Source organism: Myotis brandtii, unplaced genomic scaffold (genome assembly GCF_000412655.1).
Source record: "Myotis brandtii unplaced genomic scaffold, ASM41265v1 scaffold1053, whole genome shotgun sequence".
NCBI lineage: Eukaryota > Metazoa > Chordata > Mammalia > Chiroptera > Vespertilionidae > Myotis > Myotis brandtii.
This window is the reverse complement of record NW_005353549.1, coordinates 207932-229074: the sequence shown is the minus strand read 5'-3', so window position 1 is coordinate 229074 and position 21143 is coordinate 207932. Positions and strand designations below refer to the sequence as shown.

The window sequence follows — 21143 nt, the reverse complement described above, 5'->3', positions numbered from 1 at the left end:
GGCTCAGAAACCCAGCTCCGGCCCTTTCAGTTTCTCTGGGTCTTGGAAACGGAAAATCCAGACGAAGCTGGAGCCCTTCCCCCGGTAATGGCCCATTTGACCCCAAACACAGGAACTCTGTCCTTGATGAGTCTCCTGAACGTCAAGTTTGGGGGACATGCCTTCCCTTTTCCCTGGCAGAAAGTTACGGATAGAAAACAAAATACAGCCGAGAGGGAGGAAGCCGAGATTTTATTACAGCTCAGAAAGTAACTCCACATGTGGAGGGGAGAGTGAAATTGCGAGGAAGACAGAAGGTCTACAGCCAAATTCTAGCGAAATAGTCTGATTGATAGATAGTAATCTGTGTCAGGACGCTAACGCAGCCCAGTATGTTTTGAGTTTAAGAATGACGGATGAGCTGGGAGCCGGGAGGTGTGGGTGAGTGGTGGAGTGTGGACCTATGAACCAGGAGGTCGTGGTTCTATTGCCCGGGTTGCGGGTTCCACCCCGTGTGTGTGTGTGTGTGTGTGTGTGTGTGTGTGTGTGTACACAAGAGCAGCCGAAAGATGATTCTCTCTCATCATTGATGTTTTTCTCTCTCCTCCTCTCTGAAATAAATAAAATAAAAGAGAATGAGGGATGAGGCTGTTCTTTTGTGTTTCCAGGTGTGTATCGCCAATCCTTAGTTTGCCAAGCCATCTACCCAGAGACAGTTAACTTACCTGTGTCTTGTTTCTCTTCCCAGGCAGTGTACTTTCACACAGGCATATGAATATATTTTACATTTTGCCCCTTTTAAAAACCTAATTTCTCAGAGATCATTATATTCCAGCATGTATACATAAATCTTATTCTTTTGTAAAAAAAATTATGTTTTTATTGATTTTAGAGAGAGAGGGACAAATATTGATGTGAGAGAAACATGGATAGGCTGCCTCCTGCACGCCCTCTACTGGGGTTTACTAGTAAGCCCACAACCCAGGCCTGTGCTCTGACTGCGAATGGAACCAGCAACTTTTTGGTGCATGGGACAATGCTCAACCACCTGAGCCATACCAGCCAGGGCCATGTCTCTTATTCTTTTGTGGATTTTTGCTGTTCAATGTGTGAATATATTATGCTGACTTATGGAGCAGTCCCTGTTGTTGGGCGTGGACTTGTCATCAGACAAGGGCACTGCTGCCATGCACACCCTTCATTCCCCATTCAATGATTATTTTTTGAACTCCTACAATTTGCCTGGCAGTATACAAAATGCAGTAAGCAAGACCAATGGGGTGTCTTCCATCAACAACTGGATATTCTAGTCTGTCTTTGTACATTTGTCTTTGTGCAAAAATAGGAATACGTCCTTATAGGACAAGTTCAACCTGCAGAATTGCCCAATGGAGTGAGATGTGTATCTTCAGTGTTGAGGAATCTAACAACTGTCCTCCAAAGTGCTGGCACTAATTTTGTCAATTCCGTATTGCATAATGATGCTTTTCTCTGCCTAGCATCACCCACGCGGTCTTAGCCAACACTATGAACTGTGTATCAACCTGCTAGGTGAGAAACTGGTTCTCATTATCATACTATGCATGTATTCAATTACAAGTAGTTAATCATCTTTCATATATTTAACATTTTAAAATTCTTTTCTCAGTAACTGCTTGTTTTGCCATTTATTTTCTTCCATTTGTTTACATAAAATATAACATACAATATAAATTTATTCATAAAATATCTTTATGTATTCAAGTAAATAGGCCGCTGTCCCAGTTCATTGTTTGTCTTCTGACTTTGGTAATGCTATTTTCTTTCTGTGCAGAATTTGAAGTTTTTATGAAACAAATGTGATTGTTCTCTGATTGCTTCTGGGTTTCATAAGCTCTTCTTTTTCCCCAAAGTTTTCTTTTTTTTTAATCTTATTGATTTTTTTTTTACAGAGAGGAAGGGCAAGGGATAGAGAGTTGGAAACATCAATGAGAGAGAAACATCGATCAGCTGCCTCCTGCACACCCCCTATTGGGGATGTGCCCGCAACCAAGGTACATGCCCTTGACCGGAATCGAACCTGGGACCCTTCAGTCCCCAGGCCGATGCTCTATCCACTGAGCCAAACCAGTTAGGGCCCCAAAGTTTTCTTTAGTAACTTATAACTTCTCTTTTTGATGTTGGAGTTGTTGTTCTACTAGGATTTCTTTGATGTTAGGAATGAACTAGGAATCTGACTTTGTTTTCATTTTGTCAGATGGCTACCCAGCTGTCCCAACATCATGAGTAACAAATTTACTTATTTTGCTAAATAAGAAGACGCAGCCTGAGGTCCTAGGGAGAGTGCAGTTTAAGTGAGGCATTAAACATATATATGTTGTAGAGTAACTAACCATAAAAAGTATATGATTTGTTGATTTCATTTTGTTTGCTTTTTAAAAGTAACGTGTATAGATACAGACAACAGAAGGGTGGTTACTAGAGGGGAGTGAGTGTGTGTGTGTGTGGAGTGGGGGAGAGAGGAGGGTAGACCGAAGAGGGTAAAGGGGTCAAATATACGGGGACAGAGGGAGACTAGACTTTGGGTGGTGAGCACACAGTGCAGGTGATGTACAATCATAGAATTGTACACTTGAAACCTATTTAATGTTATTAACCAACGTCACCCCAATACATTTTATAAAGAAAAAAGAAAAAAACAACAGAACAGAAAAAATAACATTTACCTCCAGCCTTAGTGTTATTTACATACTTTCCTGTGTTCTCTATGTTCCTGAATTGTTTTCATTGCACCATGTCCTTGAGGAATTTGCTACCAAGACTGTGTCTGAATCTACTGAAGTGGGATCAAGTTACTGTCTGTGAACTCTTTGCCTTACTTTTCTGCCAACTGGAAATGAAGGGGAAAAGTTTACAGCATGAAACTATTTATTTCCTTTACAAAGACAGTCAATTCAACTCAAACTTCCTTATTTATAATATAAAAGCCCTATAGTTGTTTGTGTGTGTGTGTATGTGTGTGTGTTTTGTATGAAGAAAGCTCACTAAGTCCCTCAGTTATAATGAATTTTCTCATTTTTCTAGTTTTTGTATTTGAAGTGATAATGAATTAATGGGGTTTTTAGAATATTAATTGCTTTTAGAGTGTCAGGTCCTTTATAGGTAGTGTTTGTGAGGATTATGTAATCATTTTCTCATTTTAGAAGAAGCTGAGATTGAAAGAGTTAAGTGACTTGCCTGAAATCACAGTTATTAAATGGTAGAGCAAGAATTTGAAGTTGGGTTAAACTCAGGGGAGCCTGTGCTCTCAGGTACACTGCACCTGTCCTGTCTGTTTAAAACAATGAGCATAAAAATAGCCAACTCTTAACCTCTGTCTGTTCTACATATTCTTGTGAATTTCTCTTTCACAAGTGAATAGTCCAGTTCCATATATTTATGCTCCATGTGATAAGTTTTTTATCCTGTAGTTATTGTTATGGTTTTCCCAAAGACTTTTAAGTTTTCAAAGTACCATTGACTCTCCCTGCTAATTTCCCACTCAGTGTAGCTTCTTTTGTAGAATTTATCATATTGTGTCAGTTTCACTCCCAATTCTGCTCCTGTAGTTATTGTCGTTAAACACATGTGTAACTTCTTTGAGCTTTAGTTTTATTTATTTATTTATTCATTTTTGAGAGAGAGAGAGAGAGAGAGAGAGAGAGAGAGAGAGAGAGAGAAACTGATTGGTTGCCTCCCATCCACCTCCTGACCAGGGATAGAACCTGAGACTGGGGATGGAACCTGAAACCTAGGTATGTGCCCGGACTGGGAATGAACCTGTAATCTTTTTAGTGTATAGAACTACACTCCAAACAACTGAGCCACCTGGATGGGATTGAGTTTAAGTCTTTTTATCCATAAAATTGGGTAAACCTCTCAGGTTGGTTGTGAGGAGAGATCAAAATGATGTCGTTAAAGACTGTGAAAGCTGCACAAATATGGTCACTGTTTTGTTTGAAAGTACATGGAAATGTAAGAAGGAAGGTAAATAAACCCTAACTTTTTATATTAGTTTATTCCTAATGTGGTGCAAAACAGGTGCCTTCCAATCATGATATTCACTTGCACTCAATTTTTTTGTTGTTGTGAACTTTAGGTGGTTTGTTTGAGAATTGCTCAGTAGTATTTTGTCATGTACATAATTTCTTTATGTCAACTGGACCTTAGAACTTATTTCTCAGTGGAAAAGTAATAATCAGTGATCCAGGTTTAAATATTTCAGTTTGTGAAAGTTAAATGTCAAAGGCATGAGAGTTAATTGTGTGTCTTTACGAAAATCAATTTTTCAAGTGTGTGGATCCGGGTGGTTTACTCATGCAGTAAAGTCATCCCCCTTATGCTCGGGGGATACTTTCAAAGACCCCCGTGGATGCCTAAAACTGTGGATAGCACCAAACCTTAGATATAGTATATATTTTTCCTCTACATACATAACTATGATAAAGTGTAATTTATAAATTAGGCACAGTAAGAGATTAACAAAAATAACTAATAATAAAATGGAACAAGTATAACAATACACTGTCATTACAGTTATGTGAATGGCTTTGGGGCCATTAATGAGTAAAATAAGGATTACTTGAACATAAGTCCCTGCCTCTGTTACCTGAAAGATCCCTTTCAATTAAATCACAGTGGAGGAGGAAAAGGAATTCATCTTATAGACTAGAATGAATATGTCAGGAACAATGTGCCTTTTGTCCCTACTGCTTTTGGAAACTGCTATTTAGGTCACCAATTATTTCTTGGTTGGCAAATTTACTGACTTTTTCCCTTTCTTACCTCTTTGTTGCATTTAACTCTTAGAAACATCCTCTTTCGTAAGGCAGTTAAGAAAAGTTTATTAAATATATAAATGAAAGAGGAGAAAGACAGAAAGAGAAAATGATAGGGTGACAATATGAGAGAGAGAGAGAGAGAGAACAACTCAGATGGCTTTTCCCTCCCCTGTGCACCATATCGGTGTTTCTCCAATAATCCAACCAGCTTCTCGTAGAGAGAGAAAGAGAGAGAGAGAGAGAAAGAGAGAGAACAACTCAAATGGCTTTTCCCTCCCCTGTGCACCATCTCGGTGTTTCTCCTATAATCCAACCAGCTTCTCTCTTCCTCTTCCATCCATCCCCAGCCATTGGCATATCCCATGACTCAGAATTCTACTCTTTACTTGGTTTTTAAAATTTATATTTGTAGTCTCTCTTCTAGGCAATTACTACTTTGTAGTTACAGTTATGTTTATTCCAATGACTCTCAAATATCAAATGTGTCCTTTCATCTGAACTTTAGTACCACATTTCTAATAGATCTCTTTAAATTCAAATATATTGCCATCTTAGAAAAATTGAGACTGCTGAAAATCATGAAGAAAATGTAAATATAGTAAGTTTTAAATGTGTAATTTGATTTTAATATTCTCCACAATACACTGGCAATGTTTTTATTATTTGTAAATGTGGAGTAACCCTTACTGGTGGTTCTTTTGGGAAAAAAGAAAATGGGATTCCTTCAAACCATATTTTATTAAGGCCTAATCTCTAGGCATACCATTCCATAGTCTCTCTGAATGCATACCACTATTAACAAAATCCATTTTTGTTGTTTTTCTATTTGTAGAAAGTAGAGCAGTGGTATAGATAGATGTTCCTTTGTATAATTTATTTAGCTCTTTTTGTAGGGAAGAAAATAAAAACCAAAACATTCTAGTTACCTTTAATGTAAACCTGCACTAAATAGTTATATGAGCCAATTAACCCAAATCACCTTCCCTATTATGACAATACTAACCGGTATTCATTATGCCCATGTATGCTTTACACATAACTCTAGAAGGCAGATATTGAGAAATAGTTATCAAGATCACATAGGTAATAAGTGGTGACACCAAGGCTTTTCTGAAGAGGCAGCCTGGGAACTGAACTTTTTACTGCATAGCATGGCCTGTGTGTGCCAGTTGTCACCAATACGTCACCTCCAGTGAAATCAGGGATCTACTCTGGTCACTGCTTTAACTCAAGTGCCTACCACAGTGTGTGGAACATTGTACATATTCCAAACATATTTGTGGAGTTAATCCATTAGATTGATTTCCATTCTTTATTTCGAAAAGACCAAAGGTGGATGTGCTAGTCACCTATTGCCAAGTAACCAATCACTCCAAAATTTAGTGGCTTAAACCACAGCTATTATTTGTTTGTGATTCCCCTATTTGGGCAGGGCGGAGTGGGGCTGTTCATCTCTGCTCCACATTGCATCAGATGGGACCTTGGCTGAGGTCAGACCATCTAAGTCATAGCCTCTCGTCCCCCAGGGCTTCTCTGCATGGACGTTCATTTCGTAATCTTACATGGTGTCTGGCTTCTTAAAACCTGGCACAGTGTCACTTCTGCCAAATCCTATCAGTCAAAGCAAGATGTAAAGCCACCTAGGTCCAAGGGGAAGGAATCAAATGGATTCCTTATCTTGATGACATGTGTGCATGGGTGTGTGTGTGTGTGGCCGGCGGGGGGGGGGGGGAGGGGGGTCCCCCAGCCCGGCCTGTGCCCTGACTATCCACCAGGGGAGCCAAATAAGAATTACTCAACTTTGAATTTTGGATGAACTCCTATCACCTGAGATCCTTGATGAAGGAAACTTTTAGTTTATATGCTAAAAGGATACCCTAGATTAAAATCCTGACATGATGGATGGCAAAGGCCATACATAATACCAAGGCTTTCCTGCCAGTTTTACGAAATGCTTACCATGTGCACTATCTGTAGACAATTTCTATTTTGTTTTTCAGTTACTAAAAAACTATTATAAGTGGAGAGCAGAATGTCCTGAAATAAGTGCAGATCTCCACCCCAGAAGTATTCTTGGCCTTCTGAGGGCTGGCTACGTTGGAGTCCTGAGAGACAGAGACCCCACCGGCAGCAAAGTTCTCATTTACAGAATCGGTAAGTGAGACAAAGCACTGCTGTTTGCTTTTTCTTCACTGCCATACAGAAGGCTTCAATGAGTCCATGTTTAAGCATTTAAGTGTTTAGGTTTTAACTTAGGTGTATTTTATATTTTAACTAGAGGCCCAGTGAACAACATTTATGTACTGGGTGGTGGTGCGGGGGTGGTCCCTCAGCACGGCCTGCACCCCCTTGCAGTCCAGGACCCCTCGGGGGATGTTTGCCTGCCTGGCTTCTGGCTGAGCAGCGCTCCCCCTGTGGGAGCGCACTGACCACCAGGGGGCAGCTCCTGCATTGAGCGTCTGCCCCCTGGTAGTCAGTGCGCATCATAGCAACTGGTCGTTCTGCCGTTCGGTTGATTTGCATATTAGGGTTTTATTATATGGGATGTCCCCTGAGTATAAAAAAACTGGCAGTTGTGAGAAAATTAACAAAACCCAGTGAAAATCCTACTCCCATTTTTCCACAGTCAAATGTATAAAATAAGAGAAAAAGAAAACAGAGCAGAGAAATAGAGGGGAAGATGAAAAAGATCAAGGGAAAGTGTTGTAAAAACACTTAGCAGGAAATTCAAATAAGAGTGCTGAACTATGATAATGTTCTGGTCACTGATGTACACCAAGCACCGAGCCAGGTCACGTGGTAGGTGCTGATTAAATATTTTGGAGTGAGTGAATGACTAGTTGGACAGAGCCCCGGCTGCCGAGCAAGGTGCTCATTGCCCTGGATGGAGAAAGGTGCTGTGGGAAAGCAGGAATCCGAGAGGTGCTGAAGACACGACTCTACATGTCCCGCCTGCTTTTCACTGCTTCCCCTTTTTGCCATTAGGTCTTCCTAGTATTTCTTGTAGGTTGGTGACCAATAACTTCTGCACCTTCCTTAGACCCGCATGGGATCAAAAGTAGCCTTTAAGGGAGAAGGACACATACCACCTGCAGCCTGCTGTCATGGCCCAACATTTTATGTGTTTTTGTTTGTTTGTATTTATTTTATTTTATTTTTTAAAATATATTTCTATTGATTTTTTACAGAGAGGAAGGGAGAGGGATAGAGAGTTGGAAACATCGATGAGAGAAACATCAACCAGCTGCCTCCTGCACACCTCCTACTGGGGATGTGCCCACAACCAAGGTATATGCCCTTGACCGGAATCGAACCTGGGACCCTTCAGTCCACAGGCCGACGCTCTATCCATTGAGCCAAACCGGTTTTGGCTGTATTGATTTTAGAGAGAGAGGAAGGGAGAGGGAAGAGAGACAAACATTGATCAGTTGCTTCTCATACACATCCGGCCTGGGAATCAAACCTGAAACCTGGGTCTGTGCCCTGACTGGAAATGAACCTGAGACCTTTTGTTATAGGGGCGATGCTCCAACCAGCTGAGCCACACTGGCCAGGTCATGGCCCAATATTTTATGAGCAGAATCTTATGAATTATAATCTTGTAGGAACTTTTACATCTTTAAATATTTTAGGGGACTTTAAAATATGTATAGATTTGTAGATAAGATGGCTGCCTGTAATTCAACTGTTTGCTTTCTTGCAAGAAGACCCTGCATTTAATTATTGAAAGGGTGTCAGAAAACTGAGTAGAATGATTCTGGGTTGTTTTTTTTCTCCAGCTTATCTGTCAAATATAGCTGGGTTAGTCATGAATTCATTGTCTATAAATCGGACACCTGTTTATAGACAATAATAGACAATTCTGTCTTATTGCTCCCATAGTGTTATGGGATGTTGAATGAAGTTCTTTGAATTCCTTGGGGCAGGGTTGCCAGATTTAGCATGGTACCCATGTTTTATCTGGCAAGTACACCTATATTTAATTTATCTGGCAATCCTGCCAGGGATCCCAAGAACCTAAAATCTATAGATGATCCATTCTGTTCTTCAAGTATCCTGGCTCTGCACTGCCTGCCTGGAGTTTTTTCTAGTTTGTTCATACACTAATGGGGCAACTTAAGTAGTGAAATGACACCTTAATAATGAAAAAGCAAATACGCTACTTAAATCATAAATACCTTAGCACTGAATCAAGTCTTTTATTGTTTAGCGAGGGCCTCTTGTAGTATATTCATTTACAAGTGTACTGTTTAACTCCAAGCAGGATTTTAAAACAAGAAGGACATGCAGGTTTACTGGTGGTCAGAACAGGGTGTGCAGCATATGTCCTGTGTGTGATGTAGAATAGCATGTTGTTCTAGGGCAGTGGTCAGCAAACTCATTAGTCAACAGAGCCAAATATCAACAGTACAACGATTGAAATTTCTTTTGAGAGCCACATTTTTTAAACTTAAACTATATAGGTAGGTACCTTGTTATTAACTTAATTAGGGTACTCCTAAGGCTTAGGAAGAGCCACACTCAAGGGGCCAAAAAGCCGCATGTGGCTCGAGAGCCGCAGTTTGCCGACCACGGTTCTAGGGGAAGGGAGCTAGTGGGGGAAAGAGGAGGACATCTGTAAGACTTTCAACAATAAAGATAAATTTTAAAAAAGAAAATGAAGATAAACAACAGATTTATAAATTTTCTAATTTTAATTGAACGAATGGGAAGAACTAAAAAAGGAAATATGTCTTGGAGCTCTTTGATAGAACATTAGCTTAACCACCTTCCTAGGTACCACCTCTATGCAGTAAAAGCAGTGAAAAGTGCACAGAGCCTTTCCCTGGTCTGGCAGGGCACCCAAACCTACGTTTTTGCCGTTATTAGCATCCAAGCTAGCAGATATACAGTTGACCTCCAAACAACATGGATTTCATCTATATGGGGCCACTTATACACAGATTTCTTTCAATAAATATGAGCAACACTGTAAATGTGTTTTCTCTTCCTTGTGATTTTCTTAGTAATGTTTTCTTTTCCCTAGATTTCTTTGTGAGAACACAGTATATAATACAGGTAACATACAAAATATGTGTTACATCTTTAAATACTTTAGGGGACTTTAAAATATGTATAGATTTGTAGATAAGATGGCTGCCTGTAATTCAACTGTTTGCTTTCTTGCAAGAAGACCCTGCATTTAATTATTGAAAGGGTGTCAGAAAACTGAGTAGAATGATTCTGGGTTGTTTTTTTTCTCCAGCTTATCTGTCAAATATAGCTGGGTTAGTCATGAATTCATTGTCTATAAATCGGACACCTGTTTATAGACAATAATAGACAATTCTGTCTTATTGCTCCCATAGTGTTATGGGATGTTGAATGAAGTTCTTTGAATTCCTTGGGGCAGGGTTGCCAGATTTAGCATGGTACCCATGTTTTATCTGGCAAGTACACCTATATTTAATTTATCTGGCAATCCTGCCAGGGATTCCAAGAACCTAAAAGCTATAGATGATCCATTCTGTTCTTCAAGTATCCTGGCTCTGCACTGCCTGCCTGGAGTTTTTTCTAGTTTGTTCATACACTAATGGGGCAACTTAAGTAGTGAAATGACACCTTAATAATGAAAAAGCAAATACGCTACTTAAATCATAAATACCTTAGCACTGAATCAAGTCTTTTATTGTTTAGCGAGGGCCTCTTGTAGTATATTCATTTACAAGTGTACTGTTTAACTCCAAGCAGGATTTTAAAACAAGAAGGACATGCAGGTTTACTGGTGGTCAGAACAGGGTGTGCAGCATATGTCCTGTGTGTGATGTAGAATAGCATGTTGTTCTAGGGCAGTGGTCAGCAAACTCATTAGTCAACAGAGCCAAATATCAACAGTACAACGATTGAAATTTCTTTTGAGAGCCACATTTTTTAAACTTAAACTATATAGGTAGGTACCTTGTTATTAACTTAATTAGGGTACTCCTAAGGCTTAGGAAGAGCCACACTCAAGGGGCCAAAAAGCCGCATGTGGCTCGAGAGCCGCAGTTTGCCGACCACGGTTCTAGGGGAAGGGACTAGTGGGGGAAAGAGGAGGACATCTGCAAGACTTTCAACAATAAAGATAAATTTTAAAAAAGAAAATGAAGATAAACAACAGATTTATAAATTTTCTAATTTTAATTGAACGAATGGGAAGAACTAAAAAAGGAAATATGTCTTGGAGCTCTTTGATAGAACATTAGCTTAACCACCTTCCTAGGTACCACCTCTATGCAGTAAAAGCAGTGAAAAGTGCACAGAGCCTTTCCCTGGTCTGGCAGGGCACCCAAACCTACGTTTTTGCCGTTATTAGCATCCAAGCCAGCAGATATACAGTTGACCTCCAAACAACATGGATTTCATCTATATGGGGCCACTTATACACAGATTTCTTTCAATAAATATGAGCAACACTGTAAATGTGTTTTCTCTTCCTTGTGATTTTCTTAGTAATGTTTTCTTTTCCCTAGATTTCTTTGTGAGAACACAGTATATAATACAGGTAACATACAAAATATGTGTTGATTGACTGTTTATGTTATCGGTAAAGGTTCAGGTCAGTAGTAGGCTATTAGTAGTTAAGTTTTGGGGGAGTGAAAAGTTATACTCAGATTTTTTTACTACCTGGGAGGTCAGTACCCTAGTCCCTACATTGTTCAAGGTGTTGGCTGTAACCCTAAGCCTTTTGAGACTCATTACTGTACTAAAGCAGCGAAAATAAAATTTAATTTTAAATATTAAGTTTTGACTCTGGCTTAATTCTTAGGAATGCAGGTTCTTGGGAATACATTGCCTGGCTAGAAATTAGCTCTGCTATGTTCTAGCTACATGGAGAGCTGTGTAGCTGTAACTCTGTTTTCTCATCTGTCAAATGGGCATAGTAAAAACCTATCTCATAGGATTACTGTGACCACTGAATCTTGTAATGCATATAAAACATAGTTAAAACATTACCTGGTATCTAATAGTCACTCAATAAATGTTAGATGCGTGTCAGAGAAGGAATTGAAAATTTAAGGCACGTTTTTCTTTTGCCTTAAAGGAGATTAAAGTCCAGAACTATGTATATAATAAAAGCCTAAGCGACCGTTATGGCAGAACGACCAGAACAACCGGTCGCTATGATGCGCACTGACCACCAGGGGGCAGGCACTCAGCGCAGGAGCTGCCCCCTGGTGGTCAGTGCGCTCCCACAGGGGGAGTGCCACTCAGCCAGAAGCTGGGCTCATGGCTGGCGAGAGCAGCCGGAGGCTCTCCCACCCCTGCGGCAGCACTAAGGAGCAGTGACCAGGCAGGTGGTAAGGAGCGAGGGGTCCCGGACTGCGAGAGGGCACAGGCCAGGCTGAGGGACACCCCCTCCCGTGCATGAATTTCATGCACTGGGCCTCTAGTCTAATATAATTTTTTATGATGATGAAATTGTTCTACAGTAGCCACTAGCCACATGTGGCTGTTGAGTACTTGAAATGTGGCTATTACAACATAGTGGGTGATATATTTTAATATACTTTTACTTATTAATTAAATTGATTGGGGTGACATTGGCCAACATGAACATATAGGTTTCAGGTGTGGGTTTCTATGTGCATATATATTTTTTAAGATTATCTGCTAGCCTGTCCATTACTGTCCTTTCTGCATGCCGTGGCCTGCTCCAGGAATGGTCGGGGAGGAGAGAGGAGAAGAATGCCAGTAACTCCTCTTCTTAGCACACATATTCCTGTTTTTCCTGGGTGTGGGCAGCTACGTGGGTGCTTCCCTGTTTTCCCAAGCCCACACTTACTGTTCTAGCCTGTTAGGACCTGACTCTGCTACATGCTGGTTGTCACTCAGTGATATCAGAGACATCAGCCAACTTGTCTAGTCCTCAGGCATTTCCTTTTGCAACCTCTCCGGTTACTATAGAGCGCTAGTTTCTCTTCATAATCCAGGTTGTGCTTCTCCCATTTCCAATGCCTCTGAGCTTGTAGCACACCAAGAGGCATTCTCATCTGTAGCTACCGCTGTTTCCTGCATGCTTTGGGCTGTAGTTTCATCCGGCTATCAAATCCAGCCTGAGGCATTTCTCTTCTTTTTTTAAATAAATAAATGCCATGAGTATCTGTTTTATTTTTTTAATGTATTTTTATTGATTTCAGAGAGGAAGGGAGAGGGGTAGAGAGATAGAAACATCAATGATGAAAGAGAATCATTGATCGGCTGCCTCCTGCATGGCCTCTACTGGGGACCGAGCCAGCAACCTGGGCATGTGCTCTGACCGGGAATCCAACAGTGACCTGGTTCATAGGTCAATGCTCAACCATTGAGCCCCACCGGCCGGGCTGTTTTTTTTTTTTTTTTTTTTTTTTTTTTTGTCCCATATTCTTAAAAACCTGTTCTGCGCTAGGGAGAAGCAGGCACACGTTTTTGGGCCACCCATTCGGTCTGTTATTCACTTCGTGATCTTTGTACATGGTTTTATTTTTATTGATCCATTAAGTCTAAAAAGAATCAGTTTCCCTTTGCTTTCTGGTTTTTTATGCAATACTGAGATATGTTATTTTTTATTTCTTCTTTTTTTTTAGCACACTGGGACCCAAAAGTGTTTACAGTTTATGATGTATTCCGTTTAAGTCTGATCACATCCGAGCTTATTGTACAGGAGGTAGAGACCCAACGGAACGGAATCAAGGCTGTCTTTGATCTGGAAGGCTGGCATTTTTCTCATGCTTTTCAAATTACCCCATCTGTAGCCAAGAAGATTGCTGCTGTCCTTACAGTAAGTGTATAGTTTAATTCCTTGGGAGAACACCTCCAAACAACAGATTTTAATTTAGTTATGTGTGATACAAAGAGGAGGGATAGAACGTTTATTAGAAAATCAAATCAAATTTTAGAAATGATACATAGAACTCAATAATACTAAGAGGAAATGTTATTAATTCATAAAAGAAAGAATGTTGCAACAAATTGTGAAAATATGTTCAAGGTGAGTAACCACCGAATGGATACATTTAAACAATAATGTGTTCACTTTATCTTTCTGTCATTAAAATCATCTTCCTAAATTAAAAAAATTGAATGAAAAAATAATATTTATCGCAACGGCACACCAAAATGCCACAAAAGTTTTGGTAGGTATAAATTGATGCAGTTCTTTTAGAAATCAAAAGCTTTTGTAAGTGGCCATGATTTTTGACCTTGTAATCCTACTTTGGGGAACGTAGCCAAGGAATAATCTTAACTATAGCATAGACCTTGTATAAAATGATAATAGTGTATTGTGTGCCAGGTACCTGGCTAAGTGTTTCAAATGAATTATCATGTAACGGGTCCATACAAGCCTATGTTGTGTGACTATTATTTTTCCCATTTTACAAATTAATTAACTATGTCAGAGAGGTGACAGCAATGCCCAAGCACATGCATTTTGTCCGCAGTGAAGCAAAGGTTCCAGTCCAGATCAGCTGAATTCAAAGCTGTGCTTACAACCATCACTGCCTCCTACGCATAAAGATGGGCGCTGTGGCATCAATTCTTATAGGACACTATTAGAAACATCTTATTTGTCCAGAAATAGGAAAGTGGTTACTTACAGTATGGTGCATCCATCTGATGGATTATTGCAACATATTAAAAGCCATGATGTTTACAAAAATTGTATCATATCCATGGGACAAAACAGGATACAAATGATTTAGAGAGCATATTAGCAATTCTGTTTAAAATAAAACTAGGCTTAGGAAGAATCTGGAAGGAAAAGCCCCAGATAGATAACACATCTCTAAAAGCTTTGCATAGGGAAGGAAAAAAAAAAAAGAATTTTGTATGAAAGCACCTTGACAGGAAAGGACTCTACACTAACAATACATCTTTGGGTAGGGAAACTACTGATGACATTTTTTCTTTGAACTCAACTTTTTGAAATCTTCTGAATAAGCCAAATTACTTTTATGTTAAAGACTTATACCTGGGTCAAAAGTTTTAAAATGTGTGTTTATTAGACTATTCTTTCAACTTTAATGAAAGTTTTATTTTTTTTCTCAAACTAAAAATTTTGGGGAAAAGGTTAATTATTGACACTCATTGGTTCCTTAAGAGAACATTTATATGTCACAGGGGGAGAAATTTTTTGTGTCTTATTTATGAAAGATGCAGGTATTTCTATTTGCCTAAGCTACAAAGTAAATACTTTTTAAGGATCTTTTCTTTATTTTTTAAATTTTTTTGTTCATCCTTGCCCGAGGATATTTTTCCATTGATTTTTAGGGAGAGTGGAAGAGAGAGGGAATGACAGAGAGAAACATCCAGGTGAGAGAAACACATCGATTGGTTGCCTCCTGCACGAGCCTGGGCAGGGGAGGAGCCTGCAACCAAGGTACATGCCCTTGACCGGAATCAAACCCTGGACCCTTTGATAGAGTCGGCCTGTACTCTCTATCCACACTGAATCAAACCGGTTAGGGCAAAGATCTTTTCTTAATCTAGTAACAGTGAACTGTAAAGCAGTCTGTGTTGTGGTGATGAAATAAGAAATTTTAAAAATGAAACAGACATTAGTTGCTGTCATAAGTTTACCAAGTGTTCAAGGAAGGGACTTGTCGATAGAAATATATATATTTATTTATGCTTTATTATTAATAGATTTTTTTTCTTTATTTTCAAAAGGATTCCTTTCCATTAAAAGTTCGTGGTATCCATTTGATAAATGAGCCAATAGTTTTTCATGCTGTCTTTTCCATGATTAAACCATTCCTGACTGAAAAAATTAAGGAACGGGTGAGTGTAACATATTCAAGTCACTATTCCTCTCTACCAAATGTTCTAATCCTTTCTCATTTAAGAGCTGCTTTATTAAGCACCCACCACCATTAAGCTAATATTTTGAGTATTTATCTAACAGGCCAAATACTCTTATAAATTAACTAGAGGCCTGGTACACGAATTCATGCACGGGTGGGGTCCCTCGGCCTGGTGGGTGATCGGGGCCGATGGGGGCCAGCTGGCCAGGGAGGGACTGTGGGAGGGCTCCAGGGCATGTCCAGCCCTCTCGCCCAGTCCCGATTGGCCAGACCCCAGCAGCAAGCTAACCTACTGGTTGGAGCATCTGCCCCCTGGTGGCCAGTGCACATCATGCAACTGGTTGAGGGGTTGACCAAATGGTCAATCGATTGGTCGGACACTTAGTATAATACACTTTTATTATATAGGATATTTCTTTTTAATTTTGGAAAATCAAGTTAGTGAGTCTATGGGGTAACTGGGCCTCCTGCACATTGCTGGTGGGAGTGCAATATGGTATATTCCCTGTAGAGGGCAGTATATAATAGTTATCAAAATTGCAGCCTTTGTGCTTCTGGCAATTTATCCTATCCACACATAAACAAAATTGCAGCAAAAGATTGGAAACCACCAAGTGTTCATCATCAGGGGACTGGTTAAATGAACTGTGAGACATCGACACAATGGAATAGAAGATTTGTAGGATGTAAAGTGAAATAAGCAAAATGCAGAAGAGTGTTTATGGTATGCTACGTTTTTTAAAAATATATATTTTTATTGATTTCGGAGAGGAAGGGAGGGAGAGAGAGATTGAAACATCAATGATGAGAGAGAATCACTGATTGGCTGCCCCCTGAAAACCCCCCACTGGGGATCAAACCCGAAACCCAGGCATGTGCCCCTGACCAGAACCGAACCTGGGACTCTTCAGTCTGTGAGGCTGTGGTAGGCAAAGGGGTGGGTCTCAGCCCATCCTCTGCAGCCCTGCTGGGGCCCTCCCGCCGCGGCCCCCAGTCCCCTGTCTGCCAGCATCCCCGCTCCTGCCACTGTGGCTCCCACACATTGATGGCGCCGGCCCCGTTCACACCCACTGACAGCATGGAGCTATTGGGACAGGTGCCAGCAGCAGGTGCAAGTGGGGTCAGCACCGGCAGCAGGTGCGAGCACTGGGCAGGACCTCGGTGCAAAGGAGCAAAGAATTTTCAGTAACTACCGGAGGCTTGCCCCAATGACAGCGACTGGTGCCACGCCTTGGTCTGGCACCCCCGCTCACCTCCTCCACTATCCCACCACAGCCAATGTCCACCATGGTCCACACACGCCCCCTGGTGGTCAGCGCACGTCATAGCGACCAGTTGTTTGGATGTCCGGCAGGACCTCGGTGCAAAGGAGCAAAGAATTTTCAGTAACTACCGGAGGCTTGCCCCGATGACAGCGACTGGCGCCACGCCTTGGTCTGGCACCCCCGCTCACCTCCTCCACTATCCCACCACAGCCAATGTCCACCATGGTCCACACACGCCCCCTGGTGGTCAGCGCACTTCATAGCGACCAGTTGTTTGGATGTTCGGTTGTTCTGGTTGTTCCACTGTTCGGTCTACTTGCATATTAGCCTTTTATTATATAGGATTGTTGCATGTATAGATGAACATTATATGCTTTTGGTCCAAGGTTCCAAATCTGTACTTTAACTTGGGCATTATATGATTGATTTTTATAGTTTAAAATATTTGAAATTTTAAGGCTTTTAACCATCATAACTGTCTCTTAATTTTGTACTAGCCAAGAGTATTCAAATGTATCACATAAATTATTTCCCATATACCTAATTTTATGCTTTCATTTTACATGGAATAATACCAGATAGGACATTTTTACCATCTACAGAATAGTCCCAGGATATTTGATATTTTGTTAAGAATCACTTGTACATGAGGGAATAGAATGTATAAAATACTTTTATTTAGAGTTTTAAAAGTATATTTGTGAAAGAGAAAGATAATTTTTTTTAATAAATCTTGTCTAGTTATAAGAATGCAAATATAAGAAGACAGTAAGATCAGATTCATAAGCAGCATAATCTAAACAACTAAACTTCTTAGATTCATAAGTAGAGGAATAAAGGATGTAGTATCTATACCAGTACATGGTCTCCTATCCTGGAAGCTATTAGAGTACCTTCTTTTACGGTGTTGATTTTCCACTGGAAATTCATCTAATGTATCAAGAGGCAGAAAACAAACCTAAAACATTTTGGCTATTTCAGATTCATATGCATGGGGCCAATTTCAAACAAAGCTTACTTCAGCATTTCCCAGACATTCTTCCTCTGGAATATGGTGGTGAAGAATTCTCCATGGAGGATGTTTGTCAAGAGTGGACAGATTTTATAATGAAGTCTGAAAATTATCTCAGCAGTATTTCACAGACCATTCAATGAGAAGAACTTGTTTAATGTGAATGCCTTGCTAATTAAAAATACATGAGTGAAATCCTCCTACCTCGTTACATGAACAAAAAAAAAAATCTTTTTAAGTAATTTGTGCTCTGATTGATCTTTTGTAAAACTCTTCTGACATGAGCATCATGGGTATTTAGGAAACTACTTTTTAAATGCATTTTCTATATCTTGAAAGTAACTAAATGTTAATATACTTAAAAGCATAGAAGATATTTCCTGATTTTTACACTTGAAAGTTATCTCTAAAGTAGCTATTCATGTGTGCCTTTAAACAAGTCCTCTGACTACACTGGTTTACAAACAAATGTATAAATAGCCAATGAAAAGAACTATTAGCACAAATGAACTGATGATAAAAATGTATTAGCAGTCATTTTGAGTGGGTGTCAGATTAGACTATAATTCAGATTAAAATCTGAATGTAGTTTTACTATATTTACTTTTCTGTGGGCCAGCAAGATTGTTCATCTCAGGGAAATTCTATTTTAGCATATTTGCACAATAGAAGCTGTTGATGGGAGAGTCTAGATGTCATAAATTATTGTATGTAGCACCTATAGGCCTCTCTGAAATGACTCATGGTGATACAATTGATAACCAAAAATAATTTTGGAAATATTTCAGGCAGAGTTAATGGCTTCTTAATACTTTGTCTGCATTTTCAAACAAATCAAGAATGTGATTTTGACTTCTGTTTTTGGTTATTCTTATGATCGCATAGATATTTAGAGATATAATAATTAGTTGTTGTATACATAAACTCTGTTTTTAATGGAACAATAACACAATTACAAAAGGAAAAGGGTATGTTTACATTTTAAAAACCACTGTCAAATACATCTGGAACTTTTAAGATTATGCATGAAATAATTTGAGTTTTATTATTATATCAGACTATACTAGCCAACTCCTACAATTCACATTTACTTAAAAAAAATCAGTAGTTAAAATGTGCTGTTTGTACTGTAGCTTATGATAAAGAATATTTCATGTATTGAGAACCATATAAAGGTATGGCTTACAATTGATGACAGTGTTTATAGTGTTTTATAATTTTTAAGTTTTATGTTAAACTGGAAAATTAAAGAACACAGTGTGGAAAATTTGATAGGCATTTGTTCAGATTGGTTGAGTTTCAACATAAATCATCCAATGGTATCTCTGTGAAAGGGTGTGTAAAGGGTGCTTTTCTTTATAAGAAAATTATTCTGATCAGGTGAGCTGATACTTATGATTCTTTGTACATATATCTATGATGAAATTGAGAATAATTGTGACTGTTCTTTAGAGAACGTGTTTTATTTTGGTTTAGCATTGGGAAGCTAATTTTACATGGTAATTTTTATTTAAAAAATCAGATGGTGCCTGTTTTCTGAAAAAAAAAAGTTAGTCTTCTTTGCTAATTATACAATTTACAATTGTATAATTCAAAAATAACAATAAAACCATTTAAAAGGAGTAAACAACAGCAACAAGCTCTGGTTTACCCAACTTTTATTCCTAGAAAGAGGTTTACGTAACAAAGTTTCTTTTCATTTGCACTTGGGTACTTAAAACACTTCCACCTGGCTTTGTGGAGTGATTGTGTGAGCACATGAATAATGGATGACATTTTAAAATGTCTTTTAAGTGTGATTCATTAGTGATGTTTTTAACAACAAATAAGAGGACATTTCATGATGGGACTTTGAAATTTGTATAAAATGCAGCAATTCACTGAAGAACGCTAGATGAACAATGTGAAATTAGCAGGCAATTTTATAAGGTGGCAAGATAAGTAGCTATCAAACTGTCTATATTACTTAACTGTAATTGAACCAGAAGTGCCTTTTAAAGATGATTTCTAACACATGATTATGGTGTTACTGAACTGCACAATAATTTGTTTTATTATTGTTCAAAAGAAAATAAAGATCTTTCACATAAACTATAGCTGTTTCTTTTTCATTTAAAAATCCAAATATTAGGCATTCTTTTTTCAAAACCTGCCTTTCCTGACAGAAGAGTTTAAGAAAACCTTATCACATCTAGTTGTCCATTACACAAATGCCAGTTTTTTCTTTATAAGTTTTCATGGCCAGTTTCCCCAACTGCTTAATTCAACACCACCTTCTGCTAATGTCTTGCTGTGCTTAAAGGGAACACAAACTAATTTTATAAAACTAAGCCATGCTTACTAAGTTAAAGCTTCTGAGTGAAAAAAGCCAGAGTGTGCCACTTAATGAGATAATTTGATTTTGAAACAATGAACTGTTAGCCTAGATTATGATTTTTAAAAATTTTGATTGATTTAAGAGAGGAAGGGAGAGGGAGAGAGATACAAACACCAATGATGAGAATCATTGATTGGCTGCTTCTTGCACGACCCCCATTGGAGATAGAGCCTGCAACCCAGTATGTGCCCTGATTGGGAATCGAACCATGACCTCCTGGTTGATAGGACACTAACGTTTTACATATGGTAAAGTCCTAATATACCCCTTACAGCCATACCCTTTTTTTAGCTGCTATATGGTAGAAAGGATAACCCTATGGTGAAGAATTATCCCTTATCCTTAGTTGCCTCAAATGACAACTGTGTCTTTCATTTGTCAAAGCAGAGCCTATTGATAGCTCCTAGCATACTGGACAGACTCATGTTAACCTAACCGTTTTGTCAGTCCTTACCAGATATGTAACCCAACCAGCTTTTTAAATTACTTAAATTCCTCTCAGATCTCTTCAATACCTATCAGGTCTTAAAAATATATATATATATATACATACACATACACACACACACACTAGAGGGCCGGTGCACAAAAATTTGTGCACTCGGGGGGTGGGGGTGGGGAGGGGGTCCCTCAGCCCGGCCTGTGCCCTCTCGCAGTCTGGGACCCCTCGGGAGATAATGACCTGCTGGCTTAGGCCTGCTCCCGGGTGGCAGAGGGCAGGCCCAATCCCTAGGTGCAGCCCCTGGTCGGGCTCAGAGCAGGGCCGATTGGGGAGTTGGGGCGCTGCCCCCTGTCATGCACAGAGCAGGACGGATCAGGAGGTTGCGATGCCACCCCTAGTCACGCTCAGGGTAGGGCCGATTGGGGGGTTGGGGCACCGCCCCCTGTCACACTCAAGGCAGGGTCGAT

The 21143-nt window shown here is 39.5% G+C and overlaps 1 protein-coding gene across 1 annotated transcript; it reads left to right on the top strand.

The window, feature by feature from the left end:
- The first annotated feature begins 388 nt into the window (after positions 1-388).
- TTPA (tocopherol (alpha) transfer protein) lies at positions 389-19949 on the top strand. The gene is made up of 6 exons (XM_014540404.1): positions 389-420; positions 3881-3984; positions 6708-6932; positions 13364-13557; positions 15447-15557; positions 17827-19949. Exons 1-6 carry the CDS (start codon positions 389-391, stop codon positions 17998-18000), a joined length of 840 nt encoding a protein of 279 aa, XP_014395890.1. The 3' UTR covers positions 18001-19949.
- The last annotated feature ends 1194 nt before the right edge of the window (positions 19950-21143 follow it).

Coding starts and splice junctions, on each gene's coding strand:
- TTPA (XM_014540404.1), top strand. CDS start 389: ATGACGGATGAGCTGGGAGCCGGGAGGTGTGG. Junction 3,985..6,707: donor ATGGAAATGTAAGAAGGAAG/GTAAATAAACCC, acceptor CATAATACCAAG/GCTTTCCTGCCAGTTTTACG. Junction 13,558..15,446: donor AGATTGCTGCTGTCCTTACA/GTAAGTGTATAG, acceptor TATTTTCAAAAG/GATTCCTTTCCATTAAAAGT.